General features: G+C 47.6%; 7 protein-coding genes across 7 annotated transcripts; 3 read left to right on the top strand and 4 right to left on the bottom strand.

The window, feature by feature from the left end:
- Positions 1-77: 77 nt before the first annotated feature.
- On the top strand, positions 78-1,221 carry caf17 (putative transferase, mitochondrial; the record flags this gene model as incomplete). The annotated part of the gene is made up of 2 exons (XM_031151761.1): positions 78-561; positions 617-1,221. The coding sequence occupies 2 exons, from the start codon at positions 78-80 to the stop codon at positions 1,219-1,221; spliced, it is 1,089 nt and encodes a 362-aa protein (XP_031003591.1).
- On the bottom strand, positions 861-2,315 carry cwf23 (Pre-mRNA-splicing factor; the record flags this gene model as incomplete). The annotated part of the gene is made up of 2 exons (XM_031151760.1): positions 861-1,208; positions 1,401-2,315. 2 exons carry the CDS (start codon positions 2,313-2,315, stop codon positions 861-863), a joined length of 1,263 nt encoding a protein of 420 aa, XP_031003586.1.
- A 1,128-nt stretch (positions 2,316-3,443) lies between these two features.
- On the top strand, positions 3,444-5,125 carry LHYA1_G006826 (uncharacterized protein; the record flags this gene model as incomplete). The annotated part of the gene is made up of 3 exons (XM_031151759.1): positions 3,444-3,624; positions 3,671-4,033; positions 4,083-5,125. The coding sequence occupies 3 exons, from the start codon at positions 3,444-3,446 to the stop codon at positions 5,123-5,125; spliced, it is 1,587 nt and encodes a 528-aa protein (XP_031003585.1).
- A 171-nt stretch (positions 5,126-5,296) lies between these two features.
- On the bottom strand, positions 5,297-6,371 carry encD_4 (2-oxoglutarate-Fe(II) type oxidoreductase; the record flags this gene model as incomplete). The annotated part of the gene is made up of 2 exons (XM_031151758.1): positions 5,297-6,265; positions 6,324-6,371. The coding sequence occupies 2 exons, from the start codon at positions 6,369-6,371 to the stop codon at positions 5,297-5,299; spliced, it is 1,017 nt and encodes a 338-aa protein (XP_031003584.1).
- Positions 6,372-6,754: 383 nt separating this feature from the next.
- Positions 6,755-7,855, top strand: acmsd (2-amino-3-carboxymuconate-6-semialdehyde decarboxylase; the record flags this gene model as incomplete). The annotated part of the gene is made up of 1 exon (XM_031151757.1): positions 6,755-7,855. The coding sequence occupies one exon, from the start codon at positions 6,755-6,757 to the stop codon at positions 7,853-7,855; it is 1,101 nt and encodes a 366-aa protein (XP_031003583.1).
- Positions 7,856-11,436: 3,581 nt separating this feature from the next.
- MAL11_0 (General alpha-glucoside permease) lies at positions 11,437-13,921 on the bottom strand (the record flags this gene model as incomplete). Its single annotated transcript, XM_031151756.1, has 11 exons — positions 11,437-11,557; positions 11,620-11,709; positions 11,804-12,012; positions 12,088-12,299; positions 12,357-12,534; positions 12,598-12,747; positions 12,803-12,896; positions 13,009-13,169; positions 13,270-13,341; positions 13,420-13,559; positions 13,708-13,921. 11 exons carry the CDS (start codon positions 13,919-13,921, stop codon positions 11,437-11,439), a joined length of 1,641 nt encoding a protein of 546 aa, XP_031003590.1.
- A 1,799-nt stretch (positions 13,922-15,720) lies between these two features.
- LHYA1_G006822 (Beta-glucuronidase) lies at positions 15,721-17,452 on the bottom strand (the record flags this gene model as incomplete). Its single annotated transcript, XM_031151755.1, has 6 exons — positions 15,721-16,298; positions 16,381-16,710; positions 16,783-16,890; positions 16,942-17,081; positions 17,139-17,258; positions 17,325-17,452. The coding sequence occupies 6 exons, from the start codon at positions 17,450-17,452 to the stop codon at positions 15,721-15,723; spliced, it is 1,404 nt and encodes a 467-aa protein (XP_031003589.1).
- Positions 17,453-22,984: the final 5,532 nt, after the last annotated feature.

Genomic DNA, 22,984 nt, shown 5'->3' with positions numbered 1-22,984 from the left:
CACCAGAATCAAGCCTCCCAACTGCATCTCGAAAGATTCTCTCTCAACATTGACTTCACCACCCAATGTTCCCCAACATGAAGCCTCCAAATTTCCCCCGGCTCTCGCCATACATCTGCACCACATGCCGCCGCAACACTCCCTCCTTTACTCGCAATCTCACGACCACGGCCACAACCAACAACCCAACCCCACCTCCCCCAACAGCCTTCGCCCGCCTCCCCTCCCGCCGCCTCATCTCCCTCACTGGCCCCGATAGCACACGCTTTCTCCAAGGCGCCATAACTGCGAACATCGCCCCGACCCCCTCTTCAACGTCCACATCACATATCTCGGGCTTCTACACGGCGTTTCTGAATTCGGCGGGCAGAGTGATGTATGATGTTTTCGTCTACCCGTTCGCGGAACCTGGAGCTGAAGATGGGGGCTGGTTGATTGAAGTCGATGCGAGGGAGGTGGAAGGTCTGGCGAAGCATGTTAGGAGGTATAAGTTGAGGTCTAAGTTTACGGTTAGGGTGTTGGAGGAAGGGGAGAGGGGGGTTTGGGGCGCGTGGGATGAGGGTGCGCATTCTGTCGAGGGGAAGGGGGAAAGGAGAGGGGGGCATGGGATGTGAAGATAAACGCGCGCCTGGCATGGGACGCCGACTTATCCTCCCCGGCGACCAACGGCCGGAAGTTGACGGCGAGGAAGTCGGCGAGGATGTGTATAGGGTGCGGAGGTACCTGAGGGGTGTACCGGAGGGCCAGGGCGAGCTTGTGTATACGAGTGCGCTGCCGCAGGAGAGCAATGTTGATTATATGGGGGGTGTGGATTATAGGAAGGGCTGTTACGTGGGGCAGGAGTTGACGATTAGGACGCATCATAGGGGGGTGGTGAGGAAGAGGATCTTGCCAGTTATGCTGTATGGGATCGATGAGCCGATGCCGACGAGCTTGGTGTATGATCCAGAGAAGGAGTATGGCGTGGGGAGGATCCCGAGGGATACGGGGATTGCCCCGTGGCAGAAGAGGGGGAGGCATGCGGGGAAGTTCTTGAGTGGCGTGGGGAATGTTGGGTTGGGGCTGTGTCGGTTGGCGATGATGACTGATGTCCGGGTAGGGGGAGAAGCTGGTGGGTATGAGGAAGGGGATGAGTTTAAGATGGAGTGGCAGGTTGAGGGGTTAGACCCTGAGAAGTTGAAAGTGAAGGCTTTTGTTCCGTCATGGCACTTGAGAGAGTAGTAAAAACTGTATTTTTATGAGATCACATGTACAACACCATGTAATAAAAAATGCTAATAGCACCCTAACTGTATCTTCATTCTGGTATAGCAATGTCTTACAAGTATGTCCCCAACGCCATGCTAAAATCAATTAAGGGTATCTCATAGACCGTGGAATCCCCCAAATCGTCACTTTACCACCTCGGCCTCTTGTTGCCTGATCTCCTCCTCTAACCTCTGCTTCTCTGCAGCTTTAAGTCTCGCCATGGTGGCCGAAAAGTCGTTCTTAGGTGTGCTGGGCGAGAAAGAGAATTTGGGAGATGCTGAAGACTTCTCGTCAGCTTTCAATCCTTTGAAGATGTCAGGACGTTTGATAGGTGTAGCTGTATCTCGGTCTGCCAGCTTTGGCCTAGAAGCTGAGCCCACAGATGGAGAGTCTGCAGGGACAAAAATCCCACTCTTCCTAGCCTTCTTCTCTGCTTTCCGCTTTGCCTTGGCCTCTGCTGCTTCTCGTATTCTCCGTTCGAGTCTCTCGACATCGTCCTCTTCCAGCTGCTCTGCAGGAGCCGTCTCGGGTTCCTCTTTTTGGGGATGCTCCTTTCTGGGGCTCCGGGGAGCTGGAGCGGGGGAAGAAGTGGTATCGAATTTGATATTCTCAGACATCATCGACGCCCTCGCCGCCCTTCGTTTCCTGCCTTCTTCAGCTAATTTCCGCAATTCCTGTTGTCCCTCACTCTGCGCATCATCTTCCCTCGGCCTCTTCAGCCCCATGGACAAACCACCTCTTTCCCTCGCCTCAAGATCCTCTTTCATCTGCCTCCTCTTGCCCTCAAACAGCTCATTCGCCCTCTGCTTCTGGATCTTCGCCAGGCGATGATTGTCGTACTTGGCCTTCAACTCGGCATCACTGAGCACATCGTTCGCCGCCTGGAACAGCTCGTATTTATCTGGATCAAAGTCCTTGCCCACTTTGTCGGGGTGGTATTTCAGTGCTGTTTTGCGGTAGGCGCGTCGTAGTTCCGACTCGGAGCATTGTTCGAATGTGATGCCCAGGAGCGAGTAGAAATCCACGTCGCTGGTCACCCATTTCAGTAGATCGTTGTTAGCTGCCATGGTGAGAGGATCTGCGCGAGAGCATGTAGCTGAGCGCCTGTGCGCCTGTTTGGAGGCGTGGTCGGGTTGACTTCTTGTCGATGATGGGTGGAGGTAATCTAAAAAATTAATGCGGGCGTTGGGGCGTCGGCGTCTCGAGATGATGGGATGATGACTCAGCTAGGGCCGTGAACGGTGAACCACCAGAACCCAAGCCCAAGCCAAGCCAAGCTAACCTCACATCACTTCACTCTCTCTTCGCCTCTAAATTCACCTTTATTGCTTATTATCTATGGCCCTATTCTACGTCTCCTTGAGTAAATAGCTAATGGATCTTACAATACAGTGAGCGCGATTTGTTACTCCATCAAAATCTACCTTCACAAATCACTACTACGGGCTGAGAACGATTTGAACTCACTCTTGACTGCGGAGGCTGACGGTGGAGTGATTTACGTTCTTATTACTCAGTGTATACAATAAATCTCGATCTTACGGCGATCATAAAGGCAAGGTCGGGTCAACGGTCTTTTGGTGGCTTGAGAAGAGTGTGAGATTGCTTGGTCAATCTGCCTTGATCCAAGCTCGAACTTCAAATCTATCCAAGCAGGCACTCATTTTTATTGGGTTTCAAAGGCTGTTATTAGATTGTCAACTATTTTCCGCTTTCCGTACGAATTTGTTACAAGAAATACACCTCTTTAATATCTCCCTGCTTCTGTTGTTTTGTTTTGCTAAAGCTGCATTGGAAATCTCTAAAGCGCTGTGATATATACTGCCTCTCGAGCCACCTGCAACATCTCCATCTCCGTCAAAATCAATAATTGGAATATGCAGCCAGGTCTGTATAATATACGCCGAATATACGACCTAATCTATCAATGCAGTGCAGTCGCCTTCATATGTTATTTACTCTGATTGACGACTTCTTTGGAATACAAGGTTCCTACGGTCGCTTATTTGGGGGAGGAAAATGAAGACAATCGCAGCTCTCTCCTCAAGCCTCTTTCAATTCAAAAAGGCAAGAGAACGGGTACAACCCCGCCCCATCCTCATAATTATCATCTCAAGCTCACGCTGCCCATCGACAAGCATCTTTAATATATACCCTCCGACTTCTTACGGACACGGATATACGCATTCATCATCATGGCCAGTTCAACCAACATCCCGGCTTCGACATTAACCACTCGAAAGGTCTCCAACAATGCATCAACGTCCACGCCATCTCAGCCCGCGTCTCCCAAATTATCATGTTATTTTAGTCAAGGCCAAATGGCTCTCGCACTGATGATTGCAAAATCGAAACCAGAAAGAACATCTTTAGCAGGTATGTCGCTATTCAAAATATCTTCACCACGCCTGACATGTCATAGAATATTGTCAATTGCTCTCCAAGTGCATCACTACTGGGAAAAGAGCTGCTGGTGATAACCCTCGATATGTTGACAGCGTGGAATTCTGGAAAGACCAGTATTCGACGATTGATCGAGACAGAAGAGCGCTCGAGGCTAAATACCACATTCTGGAAGAAAAGCACCGCCTATTTCGAGAACATACCGGCCAAGACAGCCAGGAAGATGGACCTTCTCCTGGGCAGGAACCCTTAGCACAACGACATGGTGTAAGCGAAGAGGATCTCAGAAGGCGACAGGCGCTTGATGATTTGGAGATCATGGAAGATCCAGATGACCTGCATTTACCTGATGACCCTATTACTCTCGGGCTGAGTAGCTATAGTATGCAATCAGTCTCTACTGTCACCATACATTTCATTGACTGTTCTAGTGTTTCGTATTCTGCAACAACGATCCAAGCTTGAAAAGCTCATCGAAGGTCTCAAAGATCTGGAGCATCTCGAGCATCTCGACGAAGCTATCAAATGTTCTCTACAGATTCTCATGCTTCTCGAAAACGCATTGACCGACTGCCTCCCCTTGCTGTCTCTCAAGATGGGCAATCAGGATCCTCAGACGTGCGAATTTCTTCAGAAGCTCGTGCACCATCAAGTCTTCCTCGGATTTCAATCCTGCTTCGCAGCACTGGACAACATATGTGCCACCATCCCCGGACGTACGAAGAAAAGCGTCCTCGTCAATAGATTGGTCATGTTCTTTAACAAAGCATTGGATTACCTACAAACATTTGGCAATCTCCAAGCCGAGATAACAGAAGCTCAGGATCACCGAAGACTACACAACAAATGTGCCAAGATAGAGAAAGGAGAATACGCCATGAATGAGTACCTAGGCAGAGCACTTTCAGCCATCGTCTCACACCTTGAATGGCAGGTAGGAAAACCTCACCACAGCGAGATTCTAGAAGGCATCCTGTTTTCGACACTCAAACATACCGGGCGTCTCCTATCCGACGCTATATTCTCAGAACATGTAGCGAACTCGACAAATCCAGGCCATATCACGCAAGAGACAGCTCCTTTCAAACCTACAATAGCAAAACCCGAATCCCGATATATTGTACAGATTCTGCGCGCAGCACTAGGCAGCATCGAGAGAAAAGAGCTAGTTGCCAAAGTTCTAGCATCGGATAGGAAGCACCTTGATCATCTAAAGCGTATCAATAGCTTAGCTCCCTCGTCGTCTTTCACGCGGGATCTTGTGTCTAACAAGATGAAGCTTATTCAGAGCACGCTGACCAAGTTCGCTGTTGGTCAAGATGATCTCGCTTCGTTGGAGATGCCTATTCCTCCGGTTGAAGAGAGCAATTTCTCTGTTGAAATTGTGAACAAGGAGGAGCTTTATAGCTCTGTGTGGCTGATTGAAGAAGTGTGGGCTTTAATTGGATGGGAGAAGATTGTAGGAGAAGACTGATGGAATTTATTGTTGCAATTATATTTGCTGGACGCCTTCCCATGCCCGGGGCAACGGCATGGATCTAGGAGAACAATTTGCTGGATTTTGCTGGAAGATTGCAGGTACATCGCTGGACTACAAAATAGCAATACGGAATATAAGCCACAAAACACAAGTTAATCGAAGGACTCAGTAAGTAGCAGCCAGCCTCTGCACCAAATAATCCCCCGAGTTAATTCCCTCATACTTCTTGCCCCCCTTTTCGCCTTCATATGTTCCCTTGATCGCCTCAATGTGCCTATCGAAATTTGGATTACAAAAATACGCACAACTATACCTCGCTGGATGCACATCTCCTTCCTCCGGCGCAGGTGGTTCAACCACCCTATGCAGCGTACTCTTAATAGTGTCATTACTCCACCTCGCCAACAAATCCCCCGCGTTAACCACCACGGCCCCCGGAATCGGCGTCGCGTCCACAAACGTTCCATTAGGGCTCTTGACCTGCAACCCGCCTCTATCATCCTGGAACAACAACGTAATACTCCCATAATCCGTATGCTCCCCGGCCCTCACCTGCAGCTTATTCTTCGTAAACACATCCTTCTTCACCTCAGGATAATGCAGCAGCCGCAGTGTGTTGTCTCCCGCATCCGTATACCCATCGAAATAGGCTTCCGGGAGCCCCATACCCACAGCAATGGCACGCATCACTTCGATATGTAACTCCTTGCACAGATCATGGAACCCCAGCATCACATCTTTAAACTCCTTCCCAGCCCCCTCATACGGGGGCCAATTGTTCGGCGTCCCATCCGCGCCTTCGCGCCCGATCTCAATGCTCTCCTTCAGATCGGGCGCCTGAGCGCGGGACGCAGCTACGTCGTCCTTGTCGGTGAGCGTGGAGACCTTTTCGCGGCCGTGGGCAACGTAGCCGCGGTTCGACTGGGGGGTGGTCCAGCGCAGGGCATCTTTCTCGGACTGCGGCCGCGAGAAGAAGGTCGCGGAGGTGGAGAAGGTGCGACTGATTGCCGGGAGAGGGATGCTGTGGGAGGTTAGGTAGACGAAGCCGGCTGTTTGGAAACCGTGGAGTATGGATTGCGCGGTGCTGAGGCGTTGGGAGGGCGTGCCGTTCAGGAAGAGGGAGAAGTCTACGAGCTGGTGAGATGGTTAGTTGGTGGTAGAGGTTCTGGGGATGGAAGGGGGATGGACGTACTGGGATGAAGAGGTTGTCGCTGTTGACGGCGCTGGTTTGGGGTGCCATTTTGTCTAGTCAATTGGGTAGCACAGTACAGATAAATTTTGAGAGAAATCTGGGGATCTCTGTAGGAGCGACAGCGAGTACATAAACTCCCAATTGTCGGATGAAGCCGCCCTCCGCCATCACATATATCAGTTCATGTCGAGAGGGGCAGGTACGGAGTGAGATATGTCTTGGCAAGGGGTCTCGGCTCCAACTGATAACGAAAGTGGGGTCATGATAAAGGGGTAGCGGCGGGGGAGGGGCGGGGTAAAAATACTAGTGAAACGTGACTTTTCCGCGTTTACCACTCTGGTGACTTTTCCGAATAAATAAATAAATAAACAAACTTCCTCTTCAGTTCCCTTCAGTTCCCTTCATCTCATCCCGGGAGATTCGTCAACAATATGGCGGAGACCAAGTCTCCAATCGTGGACATCCACACCCATGTCTACCCACCCTCCTACATCGCCCTCCTCAAATCCCGCTCCAGCATTCCTTACATCCGCTCTTTTCCCCCATCTTCCTCTCTCCGTCTAGTTATTCTTCCTGCCGAGGATACAGAGAGCACTTCCAGAGGCCGGCCAGTCGGATCAGAATATTATGACATCAACAAGAAGATAGAGTTCATGGACACACACTCCATCGACATCTCAGTCATCTCCCTCGCAAATCCATGGCTGGACTGGGTACCTGCAGATGAAGCTGCAAAAGCCGCTGAAGGAATCAATGATGAAGTAAATGAAGAGTGTGGGAAATTTCCAGGCAGGCTATTTGCGTTTGCGACTTTGCCGTTAAGTGGGGGAAAGGATGTGATTGGGAAGGAGATCGCGAGGTTAAAGGAACTCAAGTACATGAGGGGTATTATTCTAGGAACAACAGGTCTAGGAAGGGGGCTAGACGACCCAGAGCTCCTGCCTATCTTCCAAGCATTGCAAAATGCGAAGTTGCCGATTTTCTTGCACCCACATTATGGACTGCCGAGCTCGGTATGGGGGGAGCGAGCAAACGATTATGGTCATGTTCTGCCGCTCGCCCTGGGCTTTCCGCTGGAGACGACCATTGCAGTTACGAGAATGATCTTGGCGGGTGTGTTTGAGACGGTGCCGGATTTGCAGATGATTCTTGCACACTCGGGAGGCACTCTTCCATTCTTGGCAGGGAGGATAGAAAGCTGTATTGAGCATGATGCGCATCTCAAGGCTGCAGGGAAACTAGGAAATGGAAGGAAGACTGTGTGGGATGTGTTGAAGAAGAACATCTATCTGGATGCAGTGGTGTACAGTGAAGTTGGATTGAAAGCTGCGATTCAAGCCAGTGGAGAGGACAGGGTTATGTTCGGCACTGATCATCCGTTCTTTCCCCCTCTGGAAGAGGAAGGTGAGAAATGGGCGAGTGTGGAGACGAATTATGAGGCGATCAAAGGCGCTCTTGGTGGAGGTAGCAAGAAGGAGAGAGCGGCGCTGGGGGGGAATGCTATGAGAGTCTTAAACCTCAATTCAAAATAGAAAGAATGTAATTATCATATTATGGTAAGTATAGAAAGCCGCAGTGCGGCATTCCACCACATCTATTTCGAGACTATCTTCATTTCCGTTGCATAACCTTTATATCCACCCCCGCCAAACATCCCGACTTTTGTTCTCGCTCCAGTTTGTGACGGCAATAGTCAAAGATAGCTTTGAGCTATTCAATATACCACGCCTCCCTCAAATCATGGATTTCTAGTCCCTTCCCCACACGCTTATTGCACCCAAAGATCACGAATATCAAGGTGGTCATAGCACCACATTTCAAGAATAGTCCAATCGCACCAAGCTGGCCGGGTAATATTCCTCTTCCTGAAACCATGAACGGTAACTGAATACATGGACATCAATCACAAGTATCTTAATTGAACATGCTAAAGTTGGATATGATCGACGTATTACCATAGTAAAAGAATTGAATTTTGGAACAAATCAAAAGACTTGGAAGCTGTTTTGCATATGGGTTAATTACTAAAACAGCCCCCTCTTCACCAGCTCCTATATATATACAAATAAACAGCTCTTTTATGAGAATATATAAGCCTAGTAATTGAGCCAACGCTAGTGACAATCTATACATGCCATCCCAAATTGCGATCATTCTACGAGGCTCTACAAAGGTAAAGTTCACCTCGCCTCGCAGTTTAGTATTATGGCAACATTTAGAGTGAGAGGACTGTTTTTGAGAAACGGAGTGCTCGTGGACCGTGGAGCATGTCATGGAAATTGTCCGGCTAAAGGGAGATGATACGAGGAGGAAGTTTGGCAAATAGGTAATCCTAAACGATTGTTTGAAGCTCTGCTTGTGGTGTTGTTGCTCGAAAATGTTGCCAGGTTCTTAGTTGTGGGGGCCAAAAAGTATGTTTGTTTAATTGACTCAAAGGCTAAAGTTTCATATATTAAATTCAGGGATATCTTGGCTAGCGCTAAATGTGGGTAATTTGTGTCAGCATTTAATGGAAATTTGCGGGTCGAGTATGAAATGTCTCATTCGTTTGACTATAAGTGAACTGGACTTAGCTCCACCCAGTCGTCCTCGCTTAGAGAAAGGGGCAGAAAGACGTAAAGAATCTCGACCTCAGATCGACCAACACTGAATTATCCATAAAAAAAAAAAGCATTCCAGACACCATCACAAACTTGCAACACAATGAGCTATCCAAACCCTCAAGAGTTTGCCCCATCTACAGGCGCAAACTCAGTGACGCAGTGCGCGCCTCAAAACCGTCCTAGCGGTACTCAACGGCCCCACGAGCCACGGCCTGGAAACTCATCTCCAGAGACTAAAGCCCGAACATAGAAACAAAGACCTCTTCACGAACTTGATAAAGGCATGGAAAATGCTCGATATCTTCGGGGATGTCGCTCGTAGTCTAAAGGAAGCGCAGGCATTGGGATTGTGCGTGAACGTGGTGCTTTATGAAGTTGTTGAGGAGTTGGTGGTTCCTTCGAGCTCGGAGGAGACGAATACCTTGAACTCAATCTATATTTCGAGATTATTGGAAAGCAAGCATAGTTGGAGAAAATAGTTCTGGAATATGATGTTGTGGGCAGGGGGGTTTCAGTCTGTATTTGGATTGTTTACTTTGCAATATAGATCATAGATGGAGTCATAATAATGGTATTAGCGAGAAGTTGTTTCCCTTCATGCTTAAAAGAGTCTGTGATACAGTACAAAGAGTAAGATATATCAGAGGTTTTAAAGCACTGGCAGCACAAATGATTCTGGCTCGATCTCTACGAGGTTTGAAGAGAAGATCACAGAGATAGTGTAGGGCACAATTGAGAAGTGGAGGGAGGAATGTATATCTACTATAAAGCTGATTAACTAGACTGGCGTTGCTAGTGGCTTGGCCCAGTCAATCGCCCCTTCTTCCTGCAGCCTGAAAGTATCGCACGTTGAGGAGAATCTCCAAACCTCCAGTTCTCCAAATTATCCTTCCATACCCTTCACAACCATCCCGGAATGAAATTCGCTACCTTCTCTATACAGCAAGTCCTCACAGCCATGTCTGCACCAATACAACCTTCTCGTTTCGCCTTTCGAAGACCTGCACTAATGTCACGCGTGTCCGTCATCCACGCTTCGGATACCCGTTGAAACAAGGACTCAATAGATATCGGTGTAATGATTCGTCCTGGGGGGGCATTTGTCTGCATTCTTCGTCGGAGATGAACGGCGTGTGAACGCATTGCCGAGTGTCGAGGTGAATCATGAGCTCCCCCCACCACGAACACCATCTTCAGATTCGGCGAAACGTCTGCGATCGTGCTCCATATCTGATCACTCGTAGGGCTTCTATCGATTACTCCTATTGCTACCGTTTTCACTACCCTTGCGTCCTCCAGGTCCAAGACTATCGTTTGCAATTGGAGCGATTTGAAGCACCCTGTGCTGCACTCAGCCATGCGTCGAAGAAGAGCCATGGGTTCTCGCTCGTTGAGATATAGTGCGTCTTTATCGTGGTTGAGTAGTATGATACCCCGTGGGAGTTTAATGAGGGCGTAGCTCTTCAGGGTCTCGAGCCGGCTTTCGTGGCACGCGTGTGCTGTTGCTGGAGGTTTGGGTCGCTTGGGGCTCGTCTGGACGACTCGGGGAGGGATGTTGGTGGCGGCGAACTTCCATACCAGTAGACGGAGCTCAAGAACGAGTCTTGGGAAGGGCTTGAAGGTGGTGAGTGTCAGGTAACCCATGTTTGCGGATGTAGATGGCGATGTTGATGTGGAGAAGATCAGACTCAAGGCGAGGTTTAAGTCTTTAAGAAGTCTCGGTAACCTCCAAATGGTGAATTGGAATTTTTGGTTTTTAAGCAAGCGCGTGACTTTGAAGCCCTTTGCTATTCAATATCGGGAAGAGTTTGGTAGTCGCCAGCAGGTGATCAAGTGATCGATTTGTGTACCTGGCGAGATTTACAAGAATTTGGAACTTGGGAGAAGAGGAAAGGCGATCTTTGTGTCTCTTTTCCAAGTAGCCAGGTAATTTATGTATAGGCTCAAGCTATTAAAATGCCACATAATCATCATATCACCTAGAACCATAAAGTTCGCTATTCTATTACATTGCTACCGATGTACTAACAAGACTGCCAGTGATAATCTGGCTTCAATTACTGTTAGGAACTTCACAATACATCGACTACCTCGAATCTGGACTGTATAATAACCTATGTCTATAGTATAATCTATACTTATAAAGCAGCTTATACTTTTAAAGAAATAGGGGCCTGACATAGTACTGGCCATAAACCCCACTAGAAAAGGGGGGTTTTCCACCGACTTTTAAATCACATTTTAAGGTCTTCCCGGTTTGTCGTCGTACTTGTGGACTAGGAAGAATTGAATATCAGAATTGATAGCTTCTATGGTCGCGGGAAAGTTTAATGCTGCTATCAAAGAATCTCGAATTATACAAGAGAGCGTATATACGTATAGAGTTCGGAAACATTATATATCCAATGACAAGCCTTACTCAATCCAGCTCAAATATCAGTGACCGACATAGCCTCATCCTTCCGTCCGACTCTCTTACTACTCTCATAACATAAAATAATTTCTACCACTCAAGCAATTCCTGCATGCCCGTGCAGCTCATCTGCGTGCACCTGAACATCCGTGACGTACTTGTCAAACTGGCGGAGATTGACCTTCTTCTCAAACCTGTCACGTCCGCCATGGTCAGCCCTGAAGTGTGCAAGATGCTTCTCGCCAGCAATGTGTAAGCGATGGCATAGGGTATAACTTACATTTCGTCGATTTCAGCCGGTGTCCGACGTGCTACTTCTGGGAGGATGAACCAGGCAATAACTGTAGTAACCAAGCCCGTACCCGCGAAGCTGTATTACAGGACTAGCGTCAGCATTCTATCTCTCTCTCTCTCTCTCTCCACTATATTGATATCCTTGAGAGTGGAAGAGAAACCAGACTTACAAGAAACCCGTCTTGACCCCCCATTTGCTAGTTCCATTTATCATAAGCGGGGTGCAGAAGCTGAACATAATTCCTACGAGATTCGACATGGCGAGAGACCAAGCTGCAGTCTTCGCGCGTAGGCGTTGCGTGGGAATCTCAGCTGCATAGGCATAGCCGATGGCCGAAGCGCCAGTGGTTGAAAAGGTGGCTAAACAGGCAAAGAAAATCTAGGGACGAAAGAGTCAGCAACGTAGCTTTCGAAGGGGGGGTAAATTTGTATGCGGAGGCTAAGCTGGGCTTACTAGGAGTGAGCCTGTTGCTTTCTTTTTATAGTCAAAGCAGCCGATGATTCCCAGACATAGGACAGACAAGGTCGTTACTCCATAGGGATAGACGGTGAGGGGACGACGACCAAATTGATCGGTGAGTGTGGCTGTTAGGATCATTGACAAAAGTTGCACACTTGAGAGAATGACGGTGACGAGGAAAGGATTCTTGTTGCCCGCATATTGGACTATGAAAGTCAAGTCAGCACAACCCTTGCAAGATATACAGTATAAAAGTCACTTACAAAAGTAGACGGCAAAGGTGTTGAATACAGTCAAACCAACAAATTGCTGGGTGATCTTTGGCCATCCAGAGATGACGAATCGGATAAGATTCCGGCCTTGAAAAACCGCCAATGGCCCAACCTCTTTGTTAAGTTCTGCGGTTTGTTCCTCTATCATGACGGTAGCTGTCATAACGTCCTATGAACGGATTTAGTTAGCGCAAGCTTTCTTCTTGGACAAACACTTTGGAGGATCACGAACAATCTGTTCCTGGAAATCGTAACCCTCAACACCACCGTTACAAAATCGAAGGGCTTTTTCTGCGTCACGAAGTCTTCCTTTGCTTGCGAGCCACCAAGGTGATTCGGGGAGAAAGGCGAAGATAATTCCAATAACACCAACCATTGGCCACTGAAATTACGGTTAGTTTTGTTCAGTGGCTCAAGCTTGAAAGTTGTTAACTTACCTGGGTATAAATAGGAACCTTGTAGTTGTAAGGGTCTGAAAGTTTAAGCTCATATAGGGCTACAGAAGCAAATAATTGACCCAGGATAAACCAACTAGAAAAAGGCAATACAGTCAGTGACTATCATTCTTTTCGATGTAGGATAAGATAAACATAGCAATGCATAGCAGTATATAGCGAAATAGGGCTGGGCGTCTGAGACTCACAGACTGTATGCGTTGATAAAGAATCCTTTCAATTGAGTTGGAGCAATCTCAGATAGGTAGAGAGGCATAGTGGATTGCAACATGCCTACACCCATGCCGGAGAGTAGTTTTGCCACGAGCCAGTGATCCCAACGGCTGGAGAATGTTTCGGTGAAGATACTCTAGTCCCAAAAGCAGACATTAGTAGGCGACACTTTTACATATAAAGACAATGAAAAATAAATTCATATTGGAAAGAAGAGAAGGGGGACATTGACTAACCAGTACAAGGACAGCCCAGATGATCAAAAGGGCAGGTTTACGTCCAAACCCCTCAGTAACATATTGGAGAAGCTATTAGTGGAGAACTTGTCAGTAGATACCAAAAGATAGGGATGGATATCATGATCCCATTTCAGAGGGTGCACGTACAACTTGACCGACGAACTGGCCAGCAGATTGAATCCCACCCCATGCCGATACATATTTGCCTGCAATGATGACTGTCCCTGGGCTGGCCATTTGCTTGATAAACCCCTTGTTCGAAACGATGCCGCCATTGAGGTTTATCTCTATCAACACACCTAGCTGTTAACTTGTGCGTCTGCGTTTGTGCCGCGAAGGGAAAATAAATACAATATAACCATATACCGTAGCACGGGCATATTATGTAAATCAAAGCGTAAATAGATCACATATATTAATCGTGAAATTACTTACGGTAACCATCCAGCGATGCGGAAAATGCAGCAAGCATAGCTATAACCCCAACCCGCTTGTATACCCGTACACTCTGCCAGACGCTGAGCTCGTCTGCCTTGGAACGCATCAAAGGCGCGCCGCCTTTGGGATTGGGTATATGCATCTCGAGTTCTTGCTCGACGGCGGTGTGTTCGATCATTTCGGCATCTGCTTTGCCTGTTCGTTGTGACATTGTAACGTCGATATTATTCAGTCTTGCAACCCGTGCGGTAGTTTCGTTACTTTGTTTATTATGGTTGGTAAATCAGACCACCAGATGATCTGAGGTATGTGCTGCAGTTGATATATAGATTGCGCTGGTTCATATATCCATGAGAAAGAAGAAGTTATCTGACTTATTCCGAATAGGAAGAGAAGAGAAGGACACTCGCAAACTACATTCGTGCTTGCTTGCTTGCTTGTATATATGTATATAATTGTACGTAGCGCGGCAAAGCGAGAAGATGCGCTGATCCTCTTAAAACAAGCCCAGTAAATTCCCGGCGGCTTGGGGAGAGGTGGAGAAATGTTTTCCCCTCTTCCCCACACGACCCTAATTTCAGCACCAGCACATGGTCCGGGGACGCGAAAGGCTACCCCGGACAACGTTACTTTCTGCCGCTTCGCCACTTCCCCCGTTCCCCATTCGGTGCCGCTCGGGCTATCAATGTACGCGGGTCGAGCCTATTTGGGGAACCTTGAGCTTACTGCTTTGCGCCTGGTCGGGGGTGTATCCGAATACGCTAGTTTGGGGGTAATAGCGGTCGGGGATCGAGGCCATAATGAGATTAAATTGAAATTCAGTTTGTTTGTTATACTTCGTAAGCAAGATACATATGTAGAGGTGTGTGGTGCGGTTCCTTGATAATGTCCGCAGTAGCAAGGGCATTCGTAACGTTGGTGTTGATCAATGAGAAATCTGGCAGAGATCTACAGCTAGCTACTGTATAGTACCTCGATTATTACTGGGAACTTTGCGCGCGAATTAGAATTTAACTGCCCAGTCAGCATCTGTTCGCTTTAACGCACATCCCCCTTTTCTTCGATTTTGTGTTGAGAGTTTTATATTGTTTTCAAGTTTGACTATTACAAGCGCTCCTTATACGTAGTATAGTTTTGATGTAGATATATATAGTGGGGTGTATCTCTTACTTAAACCAAGCCAACTCGCTCGCATCTGTTCCGGTTCATTCATGAATCCAACTAGTTCGCTGGTGATTCTAAGCTTATCAACTTCGTTCAGCTCATTAAGCGGTTACAGTTCAACCAGTGTGGCTAAAAGTTGAACCAGTGTGGGAATTCCACTTTAAATAAATGTCTATGCTTTCCCACACTAGTTCAACTTTAGTGAAAGGGTTAGCCATACTGGTTCAACTGTAAGCTCGTTTATCAATGAACCGTGATGCTTTACTCCCGAGTATCTCTAAATCCACGAATGAACGGTTCATTCATATGTATGAACCGGAACACATCTAAGAGGCTTTATCTAATACTACTCGCAAAGAGATCAGATAGAGGGCGAGTAAATCAATCCATCCTCGGAATAGATGCCCTAAAATTATATACAGAGAGGAAGCTTCTTTTATGCCCGTTGGGCCGTTGGCAATAAAGAAGCTGCATGCGGCATTCCTGCACTCGTCCGCTCTTTTGATATACTCCTTCCTATAGCTATTGATTGCGAAAAGTCAAGATTGTTTTTCGTTTATGAAAGCGATTAGCTTGCGTATTTGGTTGAGCGGAGCAGCACGCTAAGGTAAGGTACCAGCTCGTAATTTGAAACAGTTGTTTGAAAGCGTATATCTTGGATTTATGTATAAGTAACTAAGTTGTATTTATATAAAAGTAGAGCATAATTTAGAAAGTAAAGTATGTACAGAATATGGTACGTTATGTGCTCCAACTTCCAAGCCCCCTACCACTCCCCCACAAATTCCTCAAGCGTAATATATACCCGGTACGTACTTGGCTATACCACCTCATGATCATCTGCACCTAAAAGTAGACGATAAGCGCCTCGGACGCGTTAACAGTGAAGTTAGCCGCGCCGCTAGAAACAGTAGTCGTCTCGTACGCCTCCGTCCCCGTCTTAACACAACTCCCATTCTCAAACTCCTGCCCGCCAAACGTCGGCGACGCCCCCTCATCCACCCTACTAGTCGATGCAGCAGCCGTAAGGCGCTTCGCCTTCACGCTCGTCGTCGAGAAGCCCGTCAGCTTAAACACCTCGCTGCCGCGCGTCCCAGACCCAGAGTAGAAATCCGTATTGATAAGCACGGCGCGCAACGGCGCCCCGGTGCTCCCGTACACAATGTATGTGGCGTAGTTGGTAGTCCCCGCATCGAGCATGACGATCTTGGAGCCGCTGGCCATGGCGGCGCTGGCTGCATAGGCGCCGTAGTACGAGGCTCCCATGGTGTAGCGTCCGAACCAGCAATACTCGCAGGCGCCGAGCGTGCCGTGGTGGAAATACAAGCGTTTGGCGTTGAGGGTCGTGGCGTAGAGAGCGTAGTCTAGAGTCCAGATCGCTGAGCTATATGTTGGACTTACTGATGCTGCGCCACCACCGGAGACTGGAGATTGTATTAGCAAAGTGAAGTATGAGAACGCTGGCCAGAGAGTCTAGTAAAAGAGGAGAGAAAAAGAAGGACTTACCCGAGTTTGTTTCGCCAAAGACATACTGTTTCCCAGCAGTCGTCGCGGCTGCAATATCCGCCTTGAACACAGCCATTTTGCTCACAGTTAATGAATGTTCCATTAAAGTCGTTGTATCTCCTCCAGGATAGGCATGGTGAGAGAAGGTCTTCACATACGGCGTGACAGTTGAGTTCTCGGTAGCTATCAACTCGGCCGCGCCCCAGGTTGGAGGTGGAGATAACGAGTTACCCTCTTCCATGATGTCGGTTGTGGAAATCGCCTGACCAATGCGGATGGCCCAGTCGTCTTGAGCTTGCGCATCTGCAGCTGCAGTGGCACCAGACCAATCTACACCCACATCAGACTAATGCACGGGAAAGAGGAAGCGGGATCTTGAAGAAAGAAGCAATATAAACTTACATTCTGGTTCGTTTCCAGCTTCTATCGCATACAGGTTGGTCATTTTAGACTTGCTGTATTTTGCAGCAAGAATGGTGTTTGTGATATTGTTATGACCACGGTTGAGACCTATAATTTTATTAGCAGAATCCGGAAAATAGTTTGTAGCTGGGCAATTACCCATGGTGACCCTTCCTTTATATGCCGCAGCAAGGTCTATGAAACTAGGTCCATAAGTAAGAATAGTCGGGACACCTGTCGCGCTACTGGTCGAGTATACAACATATGCTGACGTGGATGGGTTGTAGTCTGCACGATCCCTAACTCGAGTCAGTTTTGAATTCTCATCAGGTGGGTAAGATGGATCATGAACTTACTGTGTTGTACCACCAATTCGAATAGCTGGCCATTCACCGGTCAAAGCTTCGAAGTTTGAAAGGCATTGGGTGGTTGCCGTGACATTTGTCATGTATGATGGCCAGGTGAAGAACTCGATGCTGTATCCATCATGTCAATAAAGCTGGCCATAACTTGGTCTTGGTTAGACGTAGAATAGTACGTACGAGATTGCTACAGGCGCAACATCCAGAGTAGCAGCTGTAGTAGGAGCAGCTGCTGGGACAGAATACGTGACAGTAGCCGCGCTAACAAGAGCCGGTATGGCTAGGGCTGAGACAAGATGGGAAAGCATCGTGAATATCGATTATATGAATAAGATCCAGTGATCATGAGATAGTGACTGGTACGAAATAAAATAAAAAGGAAGGATCATCATGGCGAGCTTAAGCTTCATATATATACTTGAAAGAATGATCATCATATTGAAGAATCAACACTAAGAATATCATTAACCCGTCTCTCCTCCAGCTTGGTCGGGAAGACGGCGCAACCAAGGTTAGAAGATCTGAAGGCTCCATCCTCTACACACTCTCATTGTATCGACCTTGGCACCTTGCTCGCGTTGAAGCGGAGAACCATGTGTCCCGCAACACAGACACCCATCTTTTTTGCGGGATCCCCGGATTTGAACGCTTGCGGTGAAATTACCAGGAAATGCACTCCACATCCACATCCACGCCAAGGGGAAATCCACAGCACGATTCAAGATCCAAGATCGATCAATCCACCAATAAGAACCTATTAGCAGGAATTGAGCCAGCCAGGCTATGCTGTCCGAGCTGGATATCATGGCTGAACAGGATGACCGAGAAAGTGGAACTGCGAATGATCTTTGTGGCTTCGTAGGCCATACGGATGTAGAAGTTCTAATGAAGATGATTGAAGGCGTAGAGGTGTGTGTGTGTGTCTGTGCACCGTGGTGGTGAGATTAGCTTTCTCGTAGATTCGCTTGCCCAGCCAACTCCACTCCACTCCGCACTCCCCCGTCCCCCCCCGCGTCCCCGCCCAGAGCTAAGTAGAGCCAGTTATATAGGCAAGGGGTACGTAACTATACTCCGTAGCTAACCCAGACAGGTATCGAATGTGTGCCATTCTTGTAATATAGTAAAGTCCAAGGTTTTTATCACGAGCCGCGCGAATTTGCCAAAAATAACATTTACAGAATAGAGTTAGAGGATTGAAATTGTGCACCCCCGCGAGTCCCGATAGATGGTCCGCTGCATAGGGGTAAGGGGTAGATAGCCCGAGGACAGGCTCCGGGCTATCGCTTGCCGAGTGAGGTTCCACCAATCAGTGAGTGTGAGAGCGTCTCGAGGCGAAGGTATTTTACTGCGTGTTGGGTATGGGAGTGTACTTTGGGGAAGATAGTTTCTGGTGGAGTTGCTAGTTAGAAGGAATTACTTTACTTGATAATACCCAGTCACGTACCAACCATATCTTCCGTGCTCGTAATTCCCAACACCCTCAATTTAGTTACAAGCGACAACGCAACGCAACGCAACGCCACGATGCTCAAAGAGTCAACAGAGCTTGTACTGGGCTCTGATCCACCGAACCGCCAGTGGCTGCTCAATGGGACGTCGGCGCAACAGGATATCCTGCTGTCGTTCCGTGGATGGCAATATACTGCATTCTATGCCTCAGTGTCCGGTGAAGGGAGCGGGAGCGAGCAAACTTATGTTCATCTCGCACGGAGACTCTTGACGCAGGAGGCGTGGGAAGTTATCGTGTTTAAGGATTATGCTCAGGTGACGGATGATGGCCATAACACGATTCAGATCGGTATCTGTCATGGTGATGGGACCATTCATCTTGCGTATGACCATCACAGTAGCCAGTAAGTGTTTGTTCTGAAGGAGATTTTTGGAATCAGAAATACTTAAACCCGGTGATTCAGTTTACATTATCGATTCTCCAAGGCTGACGCTGCGACGGATCCCGAGCATGTTGTTTGGGACCCTTCCATCTTCACGACTACTTTGGACACCCTTCCTGGAACAGTTGCCCCGATTACTAATATCACCTATCCTCGCTTCCTCGCTGTTGATCAGGATATGATATTTTCATACCGAACAGGCATGTAAGTCAAACCCGACAGCATTTTGAGTAGCAACTGGCTGATCATTTCAAGGGCTGGACTTGGTTCCGAAGAGTTGTATACTTACAGCAGTAAGACTGGAAAGTACGTTTCGATGGGTATTTACCTTGAAGGAAGCGACAACAACCCGTATATCAATGGTCTTGATTACTTTAACTCACGACTTCACGTGACGTGGACATATCGTGACTTTGTCCCCTTTGAGGGCTGGGATAAATCCACGGGCGTGCAACACAAACAACAAGCAGGCCCGAATGGTATTGAGAATAACCATGATCTCTGGTACAGCTACAGCGATGACCTTGGGCGTAGCTGGAAGAATGATGCTGGCATTACAATTGCGGAATTAGAAAAGGGGGAAACCGTTCGTTGTGATAAGGAGGGTATCAAGGTCTTTAGTATCCCCAAGGGTAGCGGTGCGCATAACCAAGAAGATCAGGTCGTAGACTATGAGGGTGGTGTTCACGTCTTGAATCGCGATACCATGGAGGGGCATATGCAGTGGAAGCATTACTACCGCTCACCTCAGGGTATGTCTCTACCCCTTACTGCCGTTCTGCTGTCTGACGACGTACTTCATCTAGGGGTCTGGACTCAAAGTTCTCTGCCGAATGTTACTGCGCTTCTTGGCGGGAAGCGCGGAGTCATGGCGGTAACAAAACAGAACGATATCTATTTTATCCTTCCCGAGAACCGCGGTACTAACTCCGGGGATAAAAGCGCGGGTGCTCTGACAATTCTTAAAGCGACCAAAGGAGGAAACTTTTTGGACTATGAATTGGTGTGGACGGGCGGACGTTATTCATCTGAACCACGTGTTGATCGCCCTCGTCTGCACGATGATAATGTCCTCTCCTTATACTTGCGTCGAGAAGCCTTAGATAGTCAACTTGCAACTATAGTAGTTCGTGAATTTGACTTAGCTGCAATATAGAAATAATAACATTTTTTGAAGAAGTGAGAGGGAATGAAAGTGGCTTGGGAATTTCTCGATGAATGAAGAGGAAAAATCCCAGAAATACAAGCTGTATGAGACCATGTGCGGGATGGAAGTGAGGCGTTGGGGTAAGGAGACCTCCAGGATATACAACTGGTAAGAAACTGCATCGACAGAGAATATGAAATAACGATAATAGGCTTGCAACTTATACTTCGCTCGTTTGTCTATACTTTCCTCCGTGTCCAAACCTGATGTTTTCAACAGGTCCCTTCCTTCGAATCTCGCTCGTCCTAGCTCGCACTGTTATTAACAGCTCCTTGCAAGGAGTCTGTCTCATGGCCTGCGATCCCAACATAAATAAAGAAATGTCACAATATCGAACTAAATGCATCCCACTACTCACTCGGCATGCTCCACAGATGTCCAATTCCTTACAGCATGGAACCAAACTTGCGAGACAGAAATAGAAGTAGAAGCACGAAGGCGCGATGTGACGAGAAAGTTGAAACGATGGCAGGATGAAGAATGTCGGTAAGGACTAATAAAAGAAAGACGGTAGCAAGAAGGAGTCGTGGTAGAGAAAGGAGCACGACACGACCATCGGCGTTGTCCGCACCCCTTGCCCAAAAGAGGGCATTGGTTCCTGGAAAAGCAAGTGTCCGCGGTTGGCATCGGACGAGAAGCCGACGGTGAGAAGTCCATACAGTAGGTAGAAACAGGCTAGAAACATGAGTTGCGCTATTCATAGAAATAGAGAAAGTCGAGACGCCTTATTAGCCCCCCATTTTGCGAGCATTGAAAATTTTCAGAAGTTAAGTACGAAGTAATCAAGTAATAGACACCGACTTTGAGCCAATCGGAGAATTCTCTGCTTGGCGCCCCTATGACGAGGTCACGTTGACTGGGATTGCGACAGGGATTAGTTGCGCACTAGAATGATTTTCCATTTAAAGTTTTCCGGCTAGAAAGCTTCTGCAGGCTTAAAACTCATTAATCATCGACTACGTGAATCCTCCTACTACCAAGTACTAAGTGCGAGGAGTGGGAGAAGAGCGTGACGAGTGGAAAGAAATGAGAGGAGTCCAAGAGAACTTTTATTTGCCTTTTTTTCAATACCCTCATGAAAATAAGGGCTGTTTCACACAAGTGGAAGAGCTTTTGTCCATTAGGTAATATGGGCAGGGCGTCGTTCCTTTGTCATGTTGTGAGAAACGTAACAAAGCACGCAAATATCGTAATAGTAATGCGTTACTATCCACGTTGCACACCACGTGTCTCTACCAGTGCCTTGCCTTTGGATCGACGTCCTTTTACTCCGTATGGGGGGTATGGGGGGTATGGAGGGAGTACTTGGTGCATACTTCGCACATGTTTGTAGGATGAAACTGGCAGCCGCTGGGCGTGGACATATGACCGTCCGAGGAGATATCGAAAAGTCTTCAAACGCCATTTTGCGGGGTTCTGTTCTAATAACTTTGTCCTAGTGGCTGCTTCCCCGCACAGTTGTGACTGTTTCGTTTGGTATATGTGATGAAAACTTATTGATGGCGTGCTGATGAAAAGTCTGATGAATTACTACCAACTTCGAAACACACATCTAGAATTTCGAAGCTTGATTTTAAATACCCTCTCGTACTAACTTTAATATCAGGTCAGCGAGGCATGTGACAGACATGTGACATGTAAATTTACATTGGTCCTAGTACTGTAGGTCCCTCTTCCATATACTTCATGGTTTCCTTCAGAGTCAGATCATGCTTGTCTGATGTATTCCACGTTACCTACCATGAGCTGAGAAGAGGAGCATTGTCTCCGCAGATTCGCGGTCAAGTACAAAGTACGAAGTGACTCATTACAAGGCTTATGGAGATGTATAGAGTATCGAGCGGTAATTTACTTTGAAGAGTACATCAGTTTAGTGGGGATTCCGCAATACAGCTTGAAGGCTTGATTTGGAAGCTGTTACCGAGCCTGTAGTGTTTTTGGATGGTAACAATTTTGGGTAAAGGTCAGGTCTTGGAGATAATCAATAATGCGAGCTGCCAGTTTATATATGCGTAGGTAGGTCTCTATTTCTTCAGCTGCTCTAGCCTGACAAGTTATTCTCTCGCAAAGATACAGCTTAAGTCAAGGTAGGCATGTGCAGTACTGTGGTGCACTCACTCACTGGTGGTTGAATTTGCCTACCGCCGCATGCCGGCGAGGGGGCATTGAAGATGATCAACAAGGAACCATGCTACCAACTATGCTACCAACCATGCCATGCGTACCTATTCTCCGTGTGCCTCATCATCCATGCACCAATGACACACTTGGCACGAGCGTTCGCAGAAGGAACAGGGGTCATAAATTTACAGCAATTTTCAACATCTCACACGCCCCAAGTCCAGCCTGGTGTGCGGGCCCAAATAATACGCAGTAGTAGGTAAGAATGACACGATTATCGGTATGGCATCGGCCTAATGCCAGCTGGGGTTCATGCATGCGCGCGTCCCCTTATGTATTAAAAGTCGCATGAGATTGACCTTCGCTGCCAAAAACATATAATGTCTTTGCCCCGCATCCTTGAACGTCAATCGAATGAATAAAGGAACCAAGGGAAAATACAATCTGACTATTCCTTCCCATTCCATTCCATCTTCGAGTACCTACCTACCTGCCTTTCTAGTTGCCATTCGCCTTCAACTACGACTGGCCTTGAAAACTTCTACAGTACCTACAGCAGATGTGTCACGCCTCCGTCCTTCCCCAGCAAACGCCACCAGTAACGCCTTCCCTTTTCCACC

The sequence above is a fragment of the Lachnellula hyalina genome (assembly GCF_007821495.1).
Source record: "Lachnellula hyalina strain CBS 185.66 chromosome Unknown contig00117, whole genome shotgun sequence".
Taxonomy (NCBI): Eukaryota; Fungi; Ascomycota; class Leotiomycetes; order Helotiales; family Lachnaceae; genus Lachnellula; species Lachnellula hyalina.
The sequence above is the reverse complement of the archived record's forward strand: the minus strand, read 5'-3'. Positions and strand labels throughout refer to the sequence as shown.